Source organism: Podarcis gaigeae (assembly GCF_964106915.1).
Source record: "Podarcis gaigeae genome assembly, chromosome: 11".
Taxonomy (NCBI): Eukaryota; Metazoa; Chordata; class Lepidosauria; order Squamata; family Lacertidae; genus Podarcis; species Podarcis gaigeae.
In genome coordinates this window covers 263,849-283,784 of record NC_139687.1, presented here as the reverse complement: position 1 = coordinate 283,784, position 19,936 = coordinate 263,849, and the positions used below count along the sequence as shown (strand labels likewise).

General features: G+C 42.6%; 1 protein-coding gene across 5 annotated transcripts in view; it reads left to right on the top strand.

The window, feature by feature from the left end:
- Window positions 1-19,936, top strand: part of DOCK8 (dedicator of cytokinesis 8) — a 156,667-nt gene that overhangs the window by 87,690 nt on the left and 49,041 nt on the right. For 2 of the 5 annotated variants that reach the window (XM_083701853.1, XM_083701856.1), the window contains 12 exons: window positions 1,270-1,408; window positions 2,217-2,318; window positions 4,446-4,541; window positions 6,061-6,295; window positions 6,522-6,686; window positions 7,496-7,671; window positions 9,465-9,560; window positions 11,146-11,241; window positions 12,358-12,507; window positions 14,389-14,502; window positions 16,923-17,078; window positions 18,895-19,023. In XM_083701853.1, coding sequence (XP_083557979.1) covers window positions 1,270-1,408; window positions 2,217-2,318; window positions 4,446-4,541; window positions 6,061-6,295; window positions 6,522-6,686; window positions 7,496-7,671; window positions 9,465-9,560; window positions 11,146-11,241; window positions 12,358-12,507; window positions 14,389-14,502; window positions 16,923-17,078; window positions 18,895-19,023 — 1,654 coding nt within the window. The remainder of the gene's footprint in view (window positions 1-1,269; window positions 1,409-2,216; window positions 2,319-4,445; window positions 4,542-6,060; window positions 6,296-6,521; window positions 6,687-7,495; window positions 7,672-9,464; window positions 9,561-11,145; window positions 11,242-12,357; window positions 12,508-14,388; window positions 14,503-16,922; window positions 17,079-18,894; window positions 19,024-19,936) is intronic. The other 3 variants (XM_083701854.1, XM_083701857.1, XM_083701855.1) reach the window with 2 other exon arrangements.

The window sequence follows — 19,936 nt, the reverse complement described above, 5'->3', positions numbered from 1 at the left end:
AATGAATGAATGATTATTATTGTGTTGGGTTTTTAGAAAAACAGGCCAATTTATGGAAGAAAATCAGTGATTAAGATGGCTGCATCAGTTGCTCTTAAATATTAGATGGCAAAGGGAAGAAAATAATCAGTTGGGAATAGTCAATCTCAAGCCCCCTTGGCAAACCAAGGTCAGGTGGTACCCGGTGCAGAAAATTTCTTGTCCCCCCCCACACACATTGGGGGAAAAATGCCTGCAGAAATGCTGTGCCCTGCCTGGTAGGAGGGGGAGGGGCAGGCGCCCCCCCCCCCATTAGGAACTGGATCCTAGCCTGCACCCTGTTTTGGCAAATAGAGGTGCAGGCTGGGACTTGGGCTGTGCCAGGGGGTGGAGCAGGCAGAGCCGATGGAGGTAGCATGTATTTTGCTAAAAATATTGATTTATAACTAACTCTTCAGGTTTTATGGAAGCGACTATCATTTGTTGTTATTTTTATCATAAGCTCAGCCAAATATAATATGTTTAAGCTGAAGAATGACAATGGGAGAGTGTGGTAGATCACTACCAGTTTTTGATATTGGAAAGTGGATCAAACCTTGCTGGAAGTTGGACATGCCTGGTCTAGGACACCAGGTGCTATTAAACAAGCAATACCAGTCTTGATGGACCACTGATTCACCCTGAAGCTATGAATCAGTAGAGGCAGGAATCTTCAAGGCAACATTTTTAGCATGGGAGCATTCTCTTCATTTTTCTCCTAGTATCAGACTCTTTATCAGGAAGGGTCACCTGGGTAGAGCAAGGCTTGCCGCTTCTTTTTGCTGCTTTAGTCAGAAGGTTTTGCCCAACTGTTGCACTGCCAGAAGGCTGTGCTCTTTTGCCAACATGAGAGGCTGGACAGCCATCACTTGGGAATTGCTGGATGGAACATCTTCGTGATGGATATTGAGTAGTTTGGTGGGACTGGTTGTGTTGGTGAACAAGGTGTATGAATTACCATCTTCCTGAACAGCAAATATTTCTGCAAAAGGAGTGGTGAAATTGATGTAATAAAGTTGTTCTTCTGATCCACCAAAGATTTTTTGAAAAAAATAGTGGCGCTGAAATATGAAATCCTAAGAGGTGGCTGATGAAGGTACAGTGTTGCCAATGGCTGCATAGTGCTTAAAAAGCCAGGAGAAGTCTGCAGGTTCACAGGCTCCTCTCCACCTCCTCTGTCAAGTTGGAATTCTGCTACTTGGCTTTAACACTGCTACGTATATTTGTTTTCTCTTATATTTTCAAATGTAGATCTCCTGATTTCTATGAAGAAGTGAAAATTAAGCTGCCAGCTAAACTCACAGAAAAACATCACCTGTTATTCACATTTTACCACATCAGTTGTCAGCCAAAGCAAGGAGCCTGTGTAGAAACTCTCCTGGGATATTCAGTAGGTCAATTTTGGTTCATGTTGGCAAGTTCTTAAGGAAATAGACATTTTCCACAAAGCTCAATGTTCCACTGTAACAATTTCCCCCTGCAAAACTTGCAAAAGATTTTTTCAACCAAAGGCAAAATTATTTGAATTTCTTAGGCATGGATGCAAGATTTCAAAGGAGCATGAGTGAAATATAATCCACCACACTATCATGTTTGCAATGTGTACAACAAAAGTGCACTAGAAACATAGTTGCAATGCACTTGTATATATGTGAAAGGCATATGTAGCATAGTTCAAATGACAAGAAAATGAGACACGCATAGGTCACAGACGTGTGCCAGTGTCTATTGCATCTGTTGCATGTATGATAGTGTATGGACTGGGTACATGTCTTAGATCCCACATATAACTCATGGTTTACATGTATATCACACCTGTCATATAGGCATGTGGCATGTCATCTGTCATCCGAACTAGGAATGACTCCGTCCAGGGGCAGCTGCAGCTCTGGTGTATAAATGTATAGCCTACCAAGAAGAGTAATCTGCCTTCGTTTGGTTGGACTCTTAAAAAGCTATTCGTAATTTTTGGTTCAGAACTAATCACTTTTACAGAACAAAAGATGGTGGCAGTGATCCAGATAACGTCTACAAAGTAGCTATCAAAGAAATTAGACTGTAAAAGTCTTTACATTATCCACTATAGGAAGGAATACAATCTCAGTTGGTATTTAAATATTTTACTCAAGAATATAATTAAGCCAGATCAGTATCCAGCATCATATGAAGTAATGATATAACACTGTTTTTCCATTCAGTGGCTGCCAATTCTGTTAAATGATCGTCTCCAGACAGGCCATTATTGCCTCCCTGTTGCCTTGGATAGACTGCCTGCCAACTATTCCATGCACTCAGCAGAGGTAATGGGAAAAACCACAGAAACAGTCTCCCCTTTTAAACAGACACGATCGACTTTATTTTCAGTATAATGCAGAGCTGGGCCACTTTCCCTCAAGAGTGGACCGAGAGACAAAAGTGTTCTGCATTATCTAACCTGGAATAAAGATTGTCCAAGTCAATTGATTGACTTTCCCCCAAGTCAAGCATCCAGGATAAAAGACGGGGGTGGCAGGCGCGTCGAGTTCCACCCAATATTGAGGGGGGGGGGGCTGGCGCGCATGCATGATGTCACATGGTGGGAGGAAGCCCGATGGGGCCTAGTTGCAGCTGCAACCTGACGGGGCCTGCCAGGCTGCGGAATATTGAGGGGGCCCAGCCTCCTCTGGCATGCCGGGGGGGCATTTATTTTTTATCAAATAAAATACCACTCCTTCCAATTGTTCTGAAACTTATTAAAAGGAAGAAGAAAACACTTTGGGGGAAATAAGGAGGGAAACAAATAGGAAGGAAAGAACTCTGATAAGTTGGAAGACTGAGGAAGCTTCCTAGGCCCTTTTAAAATGTGGGGGGTTTTTAGGGGGGTGTTTTTGTTTTGTTTTTATTTTGATTATGTATTTTGTGATTTTGTATTTTGATTTTGTTCTGTGAACCGCACTGAGACCTCTGGGTATAGGGCAGTATATAAATTCTAACAACAACAACAAGGTGTAAGGGGCTGCATAAAATGAAGTCCATGCCATAAGTTGCCTAAAGGTAAAGGTAAAGGGACCCCTAACCATTAGGTCCAGTTGTGGCTGACTCTGGGGTTGCAGCGCTCATCTCGCTTTATTGCCCAAGGGAGCCGGCATCCAGCTTCCAGGTCATGTGGCCAGCATGACTAAGCCGCTTCTGGCAAACCAGAGCAGTGCAAGGAAACTCTGTTTACCTTCCTGCTGGAGCGGTACCTATTTATCTCCGTGCACTTGGACATGCTTTTGAACTGCTAGGTTGGCAGGAGCAGGGACTGAGCAACTTGAGCTCACCCCGTCGCAGGGATTCAAACCACCGACCTTCTGATTGGCAAGTCCTAGGCTCAGTGGTTTAACCCAAAGCACCACCCACGTCCCACTACAAGTTGCCAACCTGCATTCTAATATTTGCCTTACTTAAATAGAGTATCATATATAAATGCATGGGGTGTATACACTAGGGGTGGAATTCGACATTGCACTAAAATGAATTTATCAGCTTGCAAGGTAGAATAATCCTCTTCTGCCATTTGCACCACCAGAGCCACACAGGGTGAAAGAAAGGTTGGAAAATCCCTTGCATAGGAATCACATTGAAGGGGTTCATTAGGTGGATCCTGCCCTATGTATGTTAAATCTCAGCAAAGTCTCTGGAAGTAATATGGGGAAAGGCATAATCTAGTTCTCCAGCATGAAACAAAACAGGGTCTTAATTGCCGGCCATTTAAAAAAGACATGTATCTGAACTTTGTTATTTTCATAATGGGACTTATGACTTGGTCCTACAGCTCAGTCAGATTCATGTTAAAAATTATGTTATGGAATTATTTGGTTTGTTCCTCTAGGTTAGCAAGCAAATATGAGGCTCTAATATTCAGAGGAATTGCAGCTTATGTTCCTTTGGGACATTGTTTGTGGGAGAACTTTCTAATGGATAATGTAATGGATATAGATTTCAATTCCACCACTGCAACTTGTTTCTATGAAACACAGGAGAAGTAGTCCAGACACTGCTTTATTTTGTTTTAAAACTTCATCTGCCCCCACCTTTGTGCTTATACAATATGATTATATGTAATCATGTATAGACTAGGATATCATGATTATTTCCAGCAACTTGCTCATGAGCACTTTCTTAGCTAATGTCTTGGTCAGTTTCAACAATGAGCATTGGTAAAAACTTAACCCAGATGAATTAATCACATACTGTAAAGCCATATAAAATGCCGTGCCATAATCTCAGCAGCCTGATAGGCTGAGAATGACCTGCACTGGATTGCAAATGTTAATGTTGGGTGTAAACATTAAGTGTTAATTGCAAAAAAGGCCAAAAACTTAGTAGAATTGTATTGGCATCTTGAATACATTGTGTGTATGTGTGTGTGGTTTGATCAACAAGTTGTTTTATCTTCAATACAGAAAGTTCCTCCACAATCTCCTCCAGTTAAATGGGTTGAAGGACACAAGGGAGTGTTTAATATTGAAGTGCAAGGTATATCATCAGTTCACACACAGGTGAGGATTTAATTTTTACCTGGAGACTGGCAACTGAAATCCCAAGCATCAGAGAAGCTATTTCAAGTTCATAGCTTGGATAAAATGACTTGCTTAAAAAAATTCTGGCATTAGAAAAAAAAATTGTTGGAATACCTGAAGCCTGAGTTACAGTTGTCACCAGCTTCCTATTCAAGGAAACCCAACTTAAAATATAATGCAACTTGCTTATTTGTATAGTTCCATGAGACTTTTTTAGAGTCTTAAAAACAACAATGCAGCACAGGTGCTGAGCAAGACTGGTTTGTAGTCCTGTTGTGTTCCAAACAAATTTCTCAAAGAAGCCCCCTAGATGAAAATGGTGTCACAACTTCCAATTGAAATCATGTGCATTGCCTGAAAAGAACCAGGGAGAAGGTGTCAACTTCCAGTAAACTTGGAGCCTGTTCATATACCAGTATTAGCGGAAGGGGTGCTTCATAAGCCTTTCCCATTAGACCATTTTAGGCATAAACCCCCAACACATGCAAACCAGTTCTTCTGCTACTTGGGGTGTGTGTGTGTGTGTAATGGAATATGGGTGCCCATTAAGTTCAGCAAAGTATTCATGTGTATCTTAGAATAGGTTTGCAGTTGAAATGGGGAAATAAAACCTGTTCCAGGATAAAAGGAATGATGTAGTAGTCTCCAAATGTAATCTTAGTTTCATTGCTTTGTTGGCTTTTTCACTTTAAACTACAGTGGTACCTCGGGTTAAGAACTTAATTTGTTCTGCAGGTCTGTTCTTAACCTGAAGCTGTTCTTAACCTTTAGCTAATGGGGCCTCCCGCTGCCATCATGCCGCCAGAGCATAATTTCTGTTCTCATCCCGAAGCAAAATTCTTAACCCGAGGTACTATTTTGGGGTTAGCGGAGTCTGTAACCTGAAGTGTCTGTAACCTGAAGCGTCTGTAACCCGAGGTACCACTGTAAAGCAGTTAAGATTACAATCCTGAAAAAATCCTCGTGTATGACACGTCTAGTCTTGTACAGTGGTGCCTCGCAAGACGAAAATAATCCGTTCCGCGAGTCTCTTTGTCTAGCGGTTTTTTCGTCTTGCGAAGCAACCCTATTAGCAGCTTAGCGGATTAGCGCTATTAGCGGTTTAGCGGCTTAGCGCCTATTAAAGGCTTAGTGGCTTAGCGGCTAAAAGGCTATTAGCGGCTTAGTGGCTTAGAAAAAGGGGGGGAGCGGAAAAATCGCAAGACTCGCAAGATGTTTTCGTCTTGTGAAGCAAGCCCATAGGGAATTCGTCTTGCGAAGCGCATCGAAAAACAGAAAACCCTTTCGTCTAGCGGGTTTTTCGTCTTGTGAGGCATTCGTCTTGCGGGGCACCACTGTATTTCAAAGCAGTTTTGAATTTTAGAGAAATATCAGAAATGATTAAACATTGATCCTTTATGATTTCTTACCTTTTTCCATTTTCTGTTTGGATTAGTGGAAGCTAAGTTACGTAATAGATTCCCCACATCATATACATCTTTCTGGCTTATATTTATAGGACAATCACCTGGAGAAATTCTTCATCCTGTGCCATGCACTAGAAAGCCAAGTTGCATTCCCCATTCGAGTGCTGAATGAGAAGATCACAGAAACCACTCTTGAACATGAACTAAAACTCAGCATTATCTGCTTGCACTCCTCCCGCCTGGAGCCCCTTGTGTTGTTTTTACACTTGGTTTTGGATAAACTCTTCCAGTTGGCTGTCCAGCCCATGGTTATAGCTGGCCAGACAGGTACTTATCATTGTAGTTTCACAAAATGATGCTGTTGATGGCCAAACCCCATCATACTTTCTGCAGTGTTTTGTTTTGGTTTAACAAAAAAATTATTTGCTACATCAAGCAAGATTTAAATAAGAAGAAAAGTGTTTTGAGGAATGTCTGTGATAAAGTGGACTTGGATCCTTTTATACCTTTTCTTTGATGTATCAGAAACTAAGTATTTTCTTTTTGTCTCCAGCCAACTTCTCCCAGTTTGCTTTTGAATCTGCAGCTGCGATAGTGAACAGCCTCCACAACAGCAAAGACTTGAGCAAGGACCTGCATGGCAGAAACTGTCTCCTAGCATCTTATGTCTACTATGTCTTCCGCCTTCCTGAAGTACAGAGAGATGCTATCAGGCTAGGTATTGCTTTTGGGCTTCTAGTAAAAATAAGCTGCTTATGAACTGAATCTTCTGGTTGTGGGCAGCAAGTAAGAAGGTCCTGACATCCTCTTTGCTCATTTATAGCTCAATCCTGTGGATATGTGCTCAGAAATAAATTGCAGTGAGTGCAGCTGGTTTTAACTCCAATTAAGGGTGCACAAGGTAACAGCTTCACTGAGGATAAGCCAGATAAGGAGATGTATGTGACATAGTAAATGCTATGTATGTTGAGTGATGCAATGTCTGAAATTGCATCATCACTAAAAGGTAAAGGTAAAGGACCTCTGGACAGTTAAGTCCAGTCAAAAGCGACTATGGGGTGTGGCACTCATTTCGCTTTCAGACCAAGGGAGCCTGCATTTGTCCACAGACAGCTCACCCCAGAGTACCCTGTTGCGTGGATTTGAATTTTGCCAACCTTTTGATCGGTAAGCCCAAGAGGCTCAGTGGTTTAGACCACAGCGCCACCCGCGTCCCTAATGCACCATCATCACTATCAGGTGGATGTCTAATCTTTCTCCAAGGGACAATGGCATACCCCACAGGCTTCCATGACTTAAGGATTGAACCTAATGCATAGATTATAAGCACAGAAGAATGACATACAAGTATATGTACATCTGCAGTGGCCTTCCAATCCTCCCCCTCCCATGTGTGGGAGACAGAAGAGGCTGCCTAGAGAGCCAGGGTATCAGGGTATGTGGATAGCACATGGATGAGCATCACCACTTGAGTTAGGAGCAAAGGCTGAAAGGACATGGGCTACAATAATGTTTTACTCCTGGCAGGTGCAACAGGCAGCACTAACCTGGCTGAATCTCGTTATTACACTTATGGCCGTACCACAGCTTTCTCTGTGGGCTCTCGACTCTTGCAAAGCCGGGCAACAAGCTGCAGTAATCCAGACATTGCTGGGACACAGACTTCTACTGATGAAGAAGTCAGAAACATCATGTCTTCCAAGGTAAGGGGCAAGAAAGCTGAAATTCAGGATGGGTTTCATTTTTGGTGCTTATTGTTGCTGCACCCAGTAGCAAATGTGTCTGGCTGTAGTATATTGGAGCAACTAGAGTCGCTTCATGGACTAAGCATATTATAGCAGTTGTTTAACAGTTACAGCGAGCATTATATTGCTTAAGTTTACAGTTATTGGATCACCAAATGGCTAGAGCCATTTACTGATCTCATTTGGGGCTTTGAGGCAGGTAATGCAAAGGATGCCAGTGCTTTTTACAGTGACGATCATTGCTTTGCATTGCAGAATATAGGAAATCACAGAATACAAACAAAAGAGGAATAAAATCCCAAATGCACCTCAAAAGTTCCAAATAACTTCATAATAAAATAGGGCAAAAATACAAAATCTGCACTAACTTTCATTTAATGCCCTTCTGGTACCTTCAGCATTGTTTAGGATCAATGGGCAATAAATACCTATGTTAGAGAGTTGAATATTAAAAGCAGATAACTTCAACTATTTCCACGATAAAACTTACTTTATTCCAGAGGTGTGTCGTGTCTATATAACAAATGAATCTGACCCTAAAGTCTATGCAAGAAAGGTTCACTCAGTGCTGGATGGGATTGAGAGCCAGCATGAAAACTGGGAATACAGTCCTAAACTGAAACATATGAGGCCAGTTGTGTATTTGCATTGTTTAATTTACTGAGTATATAACAACACTTGGACACTCCGCCATGGGTAATGGTGTTCATGTTCTCTTTATTTTTAAATATTTGTATTTTATTCAGTTTTCATAAAACATACAACACATAAACAACCATAACCAACTGAAGTACTATTGGATACAACATTGTGATATATAATATCTGGTTGATTTAATTCTGTGTGTCCCTCCAGAGAAATCCATGAGTCGAAGGTTGCTCTATTGGGGGATCTGCTGTATTAACATTAGAAATGAAACAAAGTACTCCATTCCAAAATTGTCAGCATGTCCTCTTGCCTTCTTTATTTGGCCACTTAATTTCTCTGGCAGAACAATTTGTCAGAAATCTAGTATACCATATGCCACCTGTGTAGGGATAAACCAGGTTTATTCTCCCAGTGTAAGCAAAGTTGCCAAGCAGTCACCATCATAGCTGTCAAGTGTCCCTTATTTGAAGGGACAGTCCCTTATTCCAGCGCCATATAGATGTCCCTTAAATGTCCCTTAAATGATGTCCCTTAAATTTCAAAGGAAGCAGCTCCTCTCACTCCCTCCCTGCTGACCAGGGAGGAGGGAGGCTCCAACTCTGTTGCTTGGCTGCGTTGCTCACCCAATAAGGAGTCTAAGAACGACTGGGGGGTGGAGCTTGCATGCCTTGTGTGTGGCTAGTTAATGCAAGCTGAGAGGGTTTTTGAATGCTGGACGCCATTTTGTTGCATGTGCTGCTGCAAACTTTGCAGTGCAAAGCCAGGCCGGGGAGCCATCTTAAGTTGAGGCTGCATAGGCCTTGTGGTGCATGTGATTCAGATTCTATTCAGTTGAACCTCTGGTTACAAAGTTGGTTGGACAGTGTTCTCGAAGCTACCAGCATGAGTTTGACCAGACTGCAGGAGTACAGGAAGACTGGAGTGCCTGGAACAGGTGAGGCTGCAGGTCCCTTATTTTGGCTGCTGGTCCCTTATTTTCAAATCTGTAAGTTGACAGCTATGGTCCCCATTAAAAAGTCACCATGTCTTTATTTGGTAAGACTGTGTATGCTCACACATTCATTCATTTCGTTTTATATATGGCTTCTGGTGCTTTTATTCAGGTTGCAGATCGGAGCTTTAACCGGATGTCTTGCTATAGTGAGCCCACCAATGATATGTCAAGCCCCTGTGGAAGCCCTCGACCGTCCAATAAAAAGGTAGTCTGCCACATAATGCAACACCAGTCACTGATGAGGTCTGCAAGCACACCAGTTTTGTGAAGTTCCTGTTGAAGAAAAAGGAAGGTGTGGAGGATGAACCCTTTGCAAGGAGGGTTGTATCGGGCAGACAGATGAACCATTCCGCAGAGATTCAGGTGATCAGTAACTGAACACCTAAGCCTATCTTTGGATAAATTAATTTAAGGGTACATTTGGACCAGAATAGTAGCTTATGAAATTGAAAAAATAAATAAAACCAATGCGTTTATAAAATTACTCTTAAACAAGTGATCTCTACACTGTAACAGAGTGGTTTTTTATTTTAAAAAAACCCTTCTTGGAAATATACTCAATCACCTTTCTCCAGTGCAGCAGAAAAAGAGTGAAAGGCAAATGATAAAAGGACTGAAGTTACCCTGGGGGGCTGCGAGGAGAGCGGCTACGAATGGCAGGAAGCCCAGTGTTCAAGGGAGGCAATGTATGGCCAGGCAAATCAAAAGAATGAGCCCATTTTGGTGTCCAAGCCTAAATGCCCAAGTGCATTCAGCCAGCCAGAATGTTCAGCCACATTTGAAATATCTTATTCAAAAAATGATGCCTACATTGATTTCAGTATTGCTTTAAATAATGTTAGTGGCTCCCATATTGTTTTCATGTGACGTTCTCCTTGTGCATATATATTTTTATGGAATTAAAGATTTAGAATGGTGTCTGGATTCCATTGAATTTGTAGGCCAGCCTGGCTGCACATTAGCCATTTTACCTTCACAAGGTCTCTGGCAGATTGAGCAATATGTACCTAATATTAATTGTAATACCTCCAAATTATTTTGGCCTTCAATAAATGAACTTTATATTTAATATATTTATATCTATGCATTTTGTTTTGTTGGCATTGTTAATTCATTTTACCCGAGATGTTAAGGATCACCACTGTCCTGTTTTCCTTCATGCTGTTCTGTTTCAAATCTGCTACTTAGGGTTGCAGCTACCTGCTTTTTCATCTACCTGTTATCTGTTTTCATTAATCTTAATCTATGCATGTGTGTGTGCACTAATCAAAAAAGGCTCTCATTTTAGATTCCCCCCTCTGAGAGCAGTGGCGCCGCAATGGGGGGGGCAGTGCGCCCCGGGTTCCATGTCTGTGGAGGTGACAAGAAGTCACCCCGCGGGGGCTTGCAGCGGTGTGAGCAGCCATTGCATCGCCGCAGCCACATGGGGAGGATCCTCCGTTCATGGCTACAGCCGCAAGCAGAGGATCCTGGTGCTGGCGGCAAACCACTAAGTACAACACATGCGTGCGATGCAGTTCACAGCCTCCGTTCACGGCTGTAGCAGTGATGGAGGGATCCCGGTACCGTCCGTACAACGCTGGAGCGGCAGCAAACCGCTATACAGCACATGTGCGGCATCATTACGTTCGCCGCATGCGTTGTACATAGCGCCACTGCACATGTAGTGTGACACCCGCCCCGGGTGTCACAACACCTTCCTTCGCCCCTGTCTGAGTTATGTTGTGTTGATGTCCAGTGTTGAAAACCAGATTATCCTATTTTTGTTTTGTTTTTAATATACTGTGTAGCACTTCCATGAAGAGTTAGCACTTCAAATGGTAGTCAGCACTGGCATCGTGAGAGAATCTGTCTTCAAGTATGCCTGGTTCTTCTTCGAATTGTTGGTAAGATTTTATAACGGTGCTTTGTTTTCAGTAACCAGGCAAGTTCAGTGCATTCTCATTGTTGGAGGTTTTGAAGAGGTCCAATTGAAGGAAGGTGAAGAATGCTTTAATCCTAGCATGGTTCCTTGGCCCTCGCAGCTATCGAGCCTTTCTCTGTAATCATGAAAGTGTGAATTATGGGCAACCTATAAATAATAACAGCTTAGTCAGGGAAGAAGCTGTGGTGAGGGAATAGCTTTCAAGGAATCAGGACTGTTTCTCCAACAGCATAGTAGAGAGTTCTTTAGGCTCTGCTTAAACTCTGGGTCACTGATAAACCTGTGAGGATTTGACTGCCAGTGAAAGGGAGGAAAACTGACTCAGCTGAGCTGATCACTTACACAGCAAGAAACAAAAGGAGATAAATTTAAACATGATGCCAAGTGTGTGTGGTTCATTTTTAAAACAAAACTCTGTGTCTAGTGTTACATTTAAGTATGGAAACCATTCACCATGTTTGCACGCCAGGATTTTGTGGGCCAGATGTATGCCACACCAGAAGATGCTTGCTTGATGGAACAGAGCCGCAACGCTAGCTTCCTGACAGTTGTGTCACTGCAGGGGAGGCCAGGACTAATATAGTGCACCAGTGAAGTCAACTTAGCGCCCACACAGCCCCAACCTCCCTTTCCTCCTCTCACTCAGTAACCCACTGCCATTGCAGTTCTGTCTCACTCGGCAAGCCTCTCATGTGCAGGCAAAGGCAGAAGTACAAATATAGGCCAATGTAAACATGACACCAGTTGCATGAATCCCTGCACTGATGTCTTTGTGATTATTATTTTTTTTAAAAAAACACCAGTATTATATTTAACTCAAGCCAGGGAGCTTGTGCATTATATGCAGGAATTCTGGAAATTTGGGTATTGATTCTGAGTTGATGTTTGAATACTTGACATTCCTTGCAAAGATTTTTGTTACAGATTTTAGAGGTTTTTGTCTCAGGTTTCAGGGAATGCAGGAAAAGCTTGAGGAGGGTTTCTTAAAGGGCTCCAGAATATGCTGATTTTCTCAAGTCCCCAGTTTGGCCCCATTTTAAAGCCACACATTTATTAAACAGTGCCTATTCTTTTAAAGATCAAGAGCATGGCTCAGTATGTTGATAACATGAACAAACAGGACACGCCCCGCCGAAGTAGATTTTCCAATCGCTTCAAGGATGACATCACCACTATAGTGAATGTGGTCACCTCAGAGATTGCAGCACTTTTAGTCAAACCTCAGAAGGTAATTTTCTACCATTAATCAGCTTCATTGGATGACTACTGGCTCTAGTATTATAAAAGGCAGAGCAATTGGAAAACTTCCCTTTATCTGCTTTCTCTACTCTATCGATAAGACAGAAAGACATTCTGAAATTTGGTAGAAATGGTTTGAACACCAATAAATTGCATTCCAAGGTACAGTGGTGCCTCGCAAGATGAAATTAATCCGTTCCGTGAGGCTCTTCGTATAGCGGTTTTTTCGTCTTGCGAAGCAAGCCCATTGACAGCTTAGCGGATTAGCACTATTAGCGGTTTAGCGATCAGCTGTTAAGCGGCTTATCAGTGGATCAGCTGATAAGCGGCTTAGCGGCTTAGGAAAAGGGGGGGAAGGGGGAAAAACCCGCAGGAACTCGCAAGACATTTGCGAAGCAAGCCCATAGGGAAATTCGTTTTGCGAAGCGCCTCCAAAACGGAAAACCCTTTCGTCTAGCGAGTTTTCCGTCTTGCGAGGCGTTCGTCTTGCGGGGCACCACTGTATTTGTTTTGTGAATAACTTTTGAATATGTTCCCCCCAACTATTATACTCTGATTTATGTTCTTTTATACTGCTATGTGAGCAGACCAACAGAGGTATTTTAAAATATATTCATTTTCTTACATTTACATCCTGCTTTTCTTCTGTCGTGAAACCCAAGGTGGTATCTCAGGTGCTGGGCAGACCTACTTGGCTGTAGCAAGATGGTGGCTTCATGTGTCTTCAGAACATACCATGGGACCTAAGCATTAAACGTAAATGGCATTTCCGTGTGCTCTGGCTTCCGTCAGTGTCCCATTGCACCAGAAGTGGTTTAGTCCTGCTGGCCAAGTGACCCAGAAAGCTGTCTGTGGAAAACACCAACTCTCTTGGCCTGAAGCGAGCGGAGTGCCACGCCCCATGGTCGCCTTTGACTGGATTTAACTGTCCCGGGGTCCTTTACCTTTACCTTTTTCACTATGGGAAGGTTAAGAACTTTCTATTCTTGCAGGCTTCAAAAAATGTAACAGCAACAAATTTGATATGGTCTTATACAGATTTTCTGCATAATTAGTTTTCCAAAAGAGCCCTAAAGTGGCAAAGTTCCAGGGCTTCAAAAAATTTTTTATTTTATGATGATTTTGAAATTTGAATTTTATAAGACACCACGATTAATTTTATTGAAGGGTGGATAATAAATTATATAAAGATTACAAAACCCATGGATTTTATAACACCATTGAGATTTATTACTTCAGAGGTGGCCCAATGCATTTTACTAGCTCAGGTTGAACAGAAAATGACATTTTCCTCACCACCCACACCTTCACAGGTCAAGGTTCATTGTACTCAAGGCTGGCCAAGTTATTTTGACATGAGGCAGAAAATCAGACAAGTGCTTCTCTCTGGCAGTAAAAGAAAAATAGTAGTATGTTAAACAAGGAACAAATACTGCCCTTTTATGACTTTCAAACTCATCCTCATACTGCTTAATGCTAAGGCTGGCCAATGCCTTCTATTAAAATCAGTCAAGCTTTAGATTGCCAAACAGGTTTTTTCACTTTGTGTTATGTGTTATAAGTATTATCATGATTAATTCAATGCAGAATGAGCCTTAAATGACACATTGCCATTTTCATTTACAAATGCTAATATTAAGTTTCTTCCATGCCTGTAAAAGTGGTTGTTTCTGGGCTATTAGCTGCATGGCACTCATGTTATGTGGCTTTCCAGGTGCTTGACAAACGTGCGTGGCTGGTCAAGATTGCACTCACATAAACAATGACCTGAAAAGTCCTCTGGTTATTTTATAAGTTTTTCCCTTCAAAATATGTGTAAAAAGAAAGCTAATTTTAAGTGTAGTAACATATTTTAATTGTTATTTTAAAGGAAAGTGAACAAGCAGAAAAGATCAACATTAGCTTAGCATTTTTCCTGTATGATCTTCTATCTCTCATGGATCGTGGATTTGTCTTTAACCTCATCAAACACTACTGCAATCAGGTAGGCCTGACTGAAACCTCCACCAGAACATGGAGCACCATCCAAGGAAGCCCCACCATGGTCAGTAGGAATAGTGTGCCCTCCCTAGTGTGCCTAGAGGGCAGCGTTAGCTTCAGTTCATTCCTTCATATAATTAACTTCTGTTTTAATTATACGGCTGGGACAGTTCCAGCTAATAAGCCCTATTAGCTTATTAGGGCAGGAGAATCAGTTCCTCGAACGCAATGCAACATCACAGTCATCTTGCACATGCAATGCTAATTCGTTTGGCAGAAGGCTTCTTGTTAGGCTTCCTGGTCAAAAAGCCATCTGTGAAGAGAGGTGGGGTGTCTGAACAAGTGAACATCCGGGGGGCTTCTGGACCCATGAGGACTGTGTTATGAGGGCATGGTCTTCCTGAATGTCTGAATCAACTTTTAGTCCAGTGGGGTGGTGTCAAGCAGAGAGCTGCCAGAATCTGTTAGGAGACGAGTCTTTTCCCCCACTCTGACATTGATAGAGCTTAGTTCTTAGACCTTTGTCATTGAGCCACATACTGTATACACCAGGGGTCAGCAAACCTCTTCAGCATGGGGGCCAAACCACTGTCCCTCAGACCTTGTGGGGGGGCCGGACTATATTTTTTTGGGGGGTGGGAATGAACGAATTCCTATGCCCCAAAAATAATCCAGAGATGCATTTCAAATAAAAGCACACATTCTACACATGTAAAAACACCCTGATTCCCAGACAGTCCGTGGGCCGGATTTAGAAGGCAATTGGGCTGGATCCGGCCCCCGGGCCTTAGTTTGCCTACCCATGATATACACGGATGGTAGTCTTATACTCAGACTTCTGGCTTGGGCAGGTTGTCTGCTTGGACGGAAAAAACCTTAACAACTTGGAGAGCAATCGGCCAAAAAAAGCTCAAGAACCTGCTGCCGCTGCCACTGATGGTCCCCAGGACATGGCTATCTCAGGCTGAGCTCCTTGGGTGGCAGGGCCCTGCAAGCCTCTCTACCAGTAGCTGTTACTGTTTGTTCTGCTGCTGCAGCCGTGGCAGCAGTGAAGCTCTCAGCTCCACCATTCAAGCATCAGGCAGCAGCAGCAGGTGGAGGAGTAAAAAACAACTCACAGCAAAATCCGGCACCAGCCCAAGCACTGCTGCTGTTGCTGCTGCCGCTCTCATCAGCCAGCCAGATTTGAATGTGAGCGAGCGCGATCCCTCTGCCGAGTCCCAGCCCCCTCCCCTCAGGACACACACAAGAATGCCTCCAACCCTTCACTGCCTTTCCTTCAGGTCACCCTCCCCAGAGCTGCGTAGTGGTGTTGCTGTCCTCGCCCAACCTCCCCACCTTGGAGAGCCCTGCCTCTCCTCTCATGCACAACGTGCTTACTCGAGTAGTTCAGGGACCACAGGCCCCCCTGGGCAAGGCAGCACTGAGCAGAGCCTTCTTTCCTATTGGGCTTACTGGCTCGTTGCGCCAGAGCGCTAGCCTCTCAGTGAGTGGGGGAGCTGTGCGGCTTTTCCAGCGGCCTCCCCTTTCCCTGCACACCCGCCAGCTGTGCCCTGTCAACCATATGGCTGGCGGGTGTGCAGCTTCCTTCCCAAGCCTCCGCAGGAGGAAAGCGATCCCTGCAGAGGCTTGGGAAAAGGTCGACAACTCTGGGAAAGGGGGGTGGCGCCGGAGGGATCTTTGCACCAGGTGCCGGATATGCTTAAGATGGCCCTGGCAGTGAGAGACTCCTCTCACCCTCGCTTGGGCTAGGGACTTTGGGGGGATAGGGGAGCAGGCTGGAGGGGGCCTCCTGCCCGTCCTCTGCAGGCTTTCTCTTCCACATGCCTCCTTGCCCCCTTTCAATGCTACAGATTTCCATCTGCTTGTAAGTTACAATGTCATTCATGGTTTTGGCAACCCTAATTTAAAATATTGATTTATTATGCATGGAGTGTCTTATACATGGAAAAATATGGTATTTTGTTTTTATACTTTTGTGCAAAGAAAGCTAAAGTTCTCTCATCAACTTCCTGTATCCAAAATAAAGTGGATGAAAACAATTTAAAGTTTGCTGGTTTAATGCAGTTGTGTGAAGGGCCTTTGGACTCTATGTGTTTACTTTGCTGTTGGTAACAATTGCAAGTGTTATTTTTAATTTCACAAGCAAGGAAACTACTTTCCAGACAAATTTGCTAAAGCATTGCATTAGTGGAAAGTCGGTCAAGTGATAAAACATTCTTGCTAGCAAAGAACATCAAACCATTAGATTCTAATGGATGGAAACTTACAAGATGCAAGTATTAAAAGGAGCAGTTTACAGTATTTGATGCTCCTTCATTATTTTTATTAAACAAAAAGTGATGCTAAAGTGAGGCAGGGTATTTCTTTCTGTTTATACAATTATTCACTCTAGTCATGTTTTCCTTTGTAATTTTTTTTCAGTTGTCAAATAAACTTAATACTCTTCCAACACTGATTTCCATGAGGCTGGAGTTTCTCCAAATTCTCTGCAGTCATGAACATTACCTCAATTTGAATCTCTTCTTTATGACTTCAGGATCTGCTCCAACATCTCCCTCTCCTTCTCTGTCATCTCAGGTAAGTACCCACTCCTATAGTTTGCTATGTGTGATGAAAGTATGAGTAAACATCTACTGGGTAGTGTTATGAATTTGGGGTGTTAAGCTGTGTACTAGACTCTTCTAATTCCGGTATCCAGCAAGTGTTAGAATTTAACCAAGGATTCTAATTCTTGGAATAGCCAGATTATAGTAAGGTTATAGCCTGGGTGATAGCCTGGGATCCATTAAGGGGGGGTTGGTGCAAGATGGCAAATGGGGGCGGCACCTCCCCCATTTGGAGAGTTTGGAGTAAAGTTAGTAGTGAAGTAGTGACCTAGAAGTAAAGCAGCAAACCGAAGAAATAGTCTGTTTGAATCCAAGGCTTGAGCTATGGGAGAAACAAGACCCTTTTGGGGTGTTAATGTTGTGAGCCATCATAGGCCATCATAGCCATCATAGGTATATGTGTAAAAATAAACCATATATCATAAAGACACCACAGTCGCCACCGTGCCTCATTTCCAAAGGAAACACGAACCCTGGGTGAGTGCGTGGAAGCTCTGGAATCTCACACTGCTTGGTGATTGGGGTGGCAGGCAATACTATAATGGTAAACAGGGGGTCAGCTTGTCACGTTGTTCATTCTTAGCAGAAATGGCTCAATTGGTGAAGCCACAGCTCTACATTTCTGTTCATGTAGTCACTGCCACATACCAGGAGAGGGAGAGATGGTGGAGAGGTTTGGGGCTGCTCATGTGTTCTGGCAGGAGCACCAGATTGGCTCCATTTTTGTTCCCTCACAGCCAGGTCCATAGGGGGTGCGGCCCATCCTTGAAGGGGGTGACAAAATGGCGCACTGCAGGTGGCAGCACTTACCGCGGGGCCTGGCATCTCTCCTGGGAGTGATACAGTGGCTCGGGCCCCGTAGACAAGAGGCCAGATGTGGTGCTGCCCTCCCCCACTGGACACTACTGATTTGTGCAGAGAATAAAAAGGTTTCACAGTTTAGCCTTGTCTGAAATGCAAGTTCTGTAGCTTTTCAAGCAGGAGAGCTGTTACCAGTTCTAGAACTGCCCGGTCATTCTACGTCAGTTCAACGTGGTCATGCCACCCACCATCTCGGATTTTGATGAAACTTGGTGTATGCCCTTCCATTATGGTTGAAAGAAACCCCCTTAAATTTTTTCCCTCTTTCTCAAACAGTTTAAATTTTATAACACTTCAAACTTTCTTGGAATCTGTGTTTCTGTCCCTCTTGAGATCCTCGCCTTTGTGTACATTTTTTTTTCCTCCATAACCAATGATCAGATCTCTTTGAAATTTTATGCAAAGCTCAATAACATGCTGAGAATTTCATGAAAAAGTACACCAGAACTCAAAAGATTTTATAAATGTCTTAAAAAATTATAAATGTAGGGAAAACTAGGTTTAGAAAACCTAAATTTTCAGCATGTGGGCATGATGTAATCAAAAGTTTTTTGATGGTGAAAATTATTGCAAAGACATGCTATTTCTCGACAAAGAATGAAATTTATGGGTTTTTTAACGTATTGTAACAAAATTTTACGTTTTTTGGACATCATGTGGGGAAAATGGCTACTGGGTACAACTTTCGTACTGTAGCCTTTTCAGGCTTTGCCTTTGGGTGGGAAGAGCATTGCGCCCGGGAAGGGAAGTGGGAGTCAAACAGACACTCAAGGGTTAATTTCGGAGAAAGAGCTTTATTGCTACCATCTGGGCTGGTAGAAGGAGCAAGCATAGAAGGAGCAATTCACAAGCTTAGCACAAGTTTTACAGCCATTGCACAGAGTATATATTCCCTCCAGTTCCCTCCCCTTTCTCCCCCTCCTCAGGAGCCCTGCCTCATGGGTTTTCCTGAGCATGAACAGAAACTCCTGTCTTGGGACTCCTGGCACTCTTCCCAGGAAAAAGGGGGGTTGAGAAGCCTGTATGTCAGCGTGTCCGAAATTTGTTGCAACTGGGTGAGACAAGACTCAGTTCTCATGCCTGCTTCTGCTTGGCATTGACAGAGCCACTCATTAGCTTTGAAGTTTCTTGTACTGATAAAAATAATGTTTTGCTTATGTAGCAGCATCTTATGAGAAAGCAGAGAGAAGCTGAAGCTGTGGATTCTAGAAGAGAGGGGAAATTTGGTTTGGAGGCCTGGGGTGACTTCGGGCCTAGGTGGGGTCACCTGCCCTCACCTCCTTCATTACAATCCATAGCTGTGATAGAAAAAAATTAATGAAACAAAGTTGTTCATCTTAAAATTTAAAATAATATTGGTTATTATAGGTTTGTTTTTTTTCTGAAAGTGCAGATTTGTTTTTTGTTTTGTGGTATTTAAAATTATGAAAATTGACGACTGGAGTAAATTTACGCAATGTTTAAAGGATAATTGTAATCAATTAACAAATCTAGCAGTATTGTAAAAAGTCTTGTAATAGTACCTTTTTACTTTTATTTAAAGATTGAGCTAAATTTAAAAAGAAAGTGTAGATTCAAAAAATGTATAAATGTGAGGATATATTTTGAAAGCCATGGGTTGGATGGAGGGAAGTCGCTAAGCTTCCCTCCATCAAATGAGCAAAAAATTAATAGAAGGAATAATTTGATTGTATTTGAATATATAAAATGGAAATGTAATAAAATATTTTTAAAGAATTACGAAAATTGGCTATATTGTGAAATAATAATAATAAAAAATCGGTCAGAAACTTTAAATGCCGACAAGTAAGGTAATAAAACCTAGCAAGAGAAAGATTAAAATAATTTAAAATTATGCATTATATTCAATTATGCAACATTACATGATCCCCAATTTGTTTTTCAGAATATTATTGCATACAAAGACATGTCTATCTTGGGGGGGGGGGGGCGGAATGATGTTTGCAT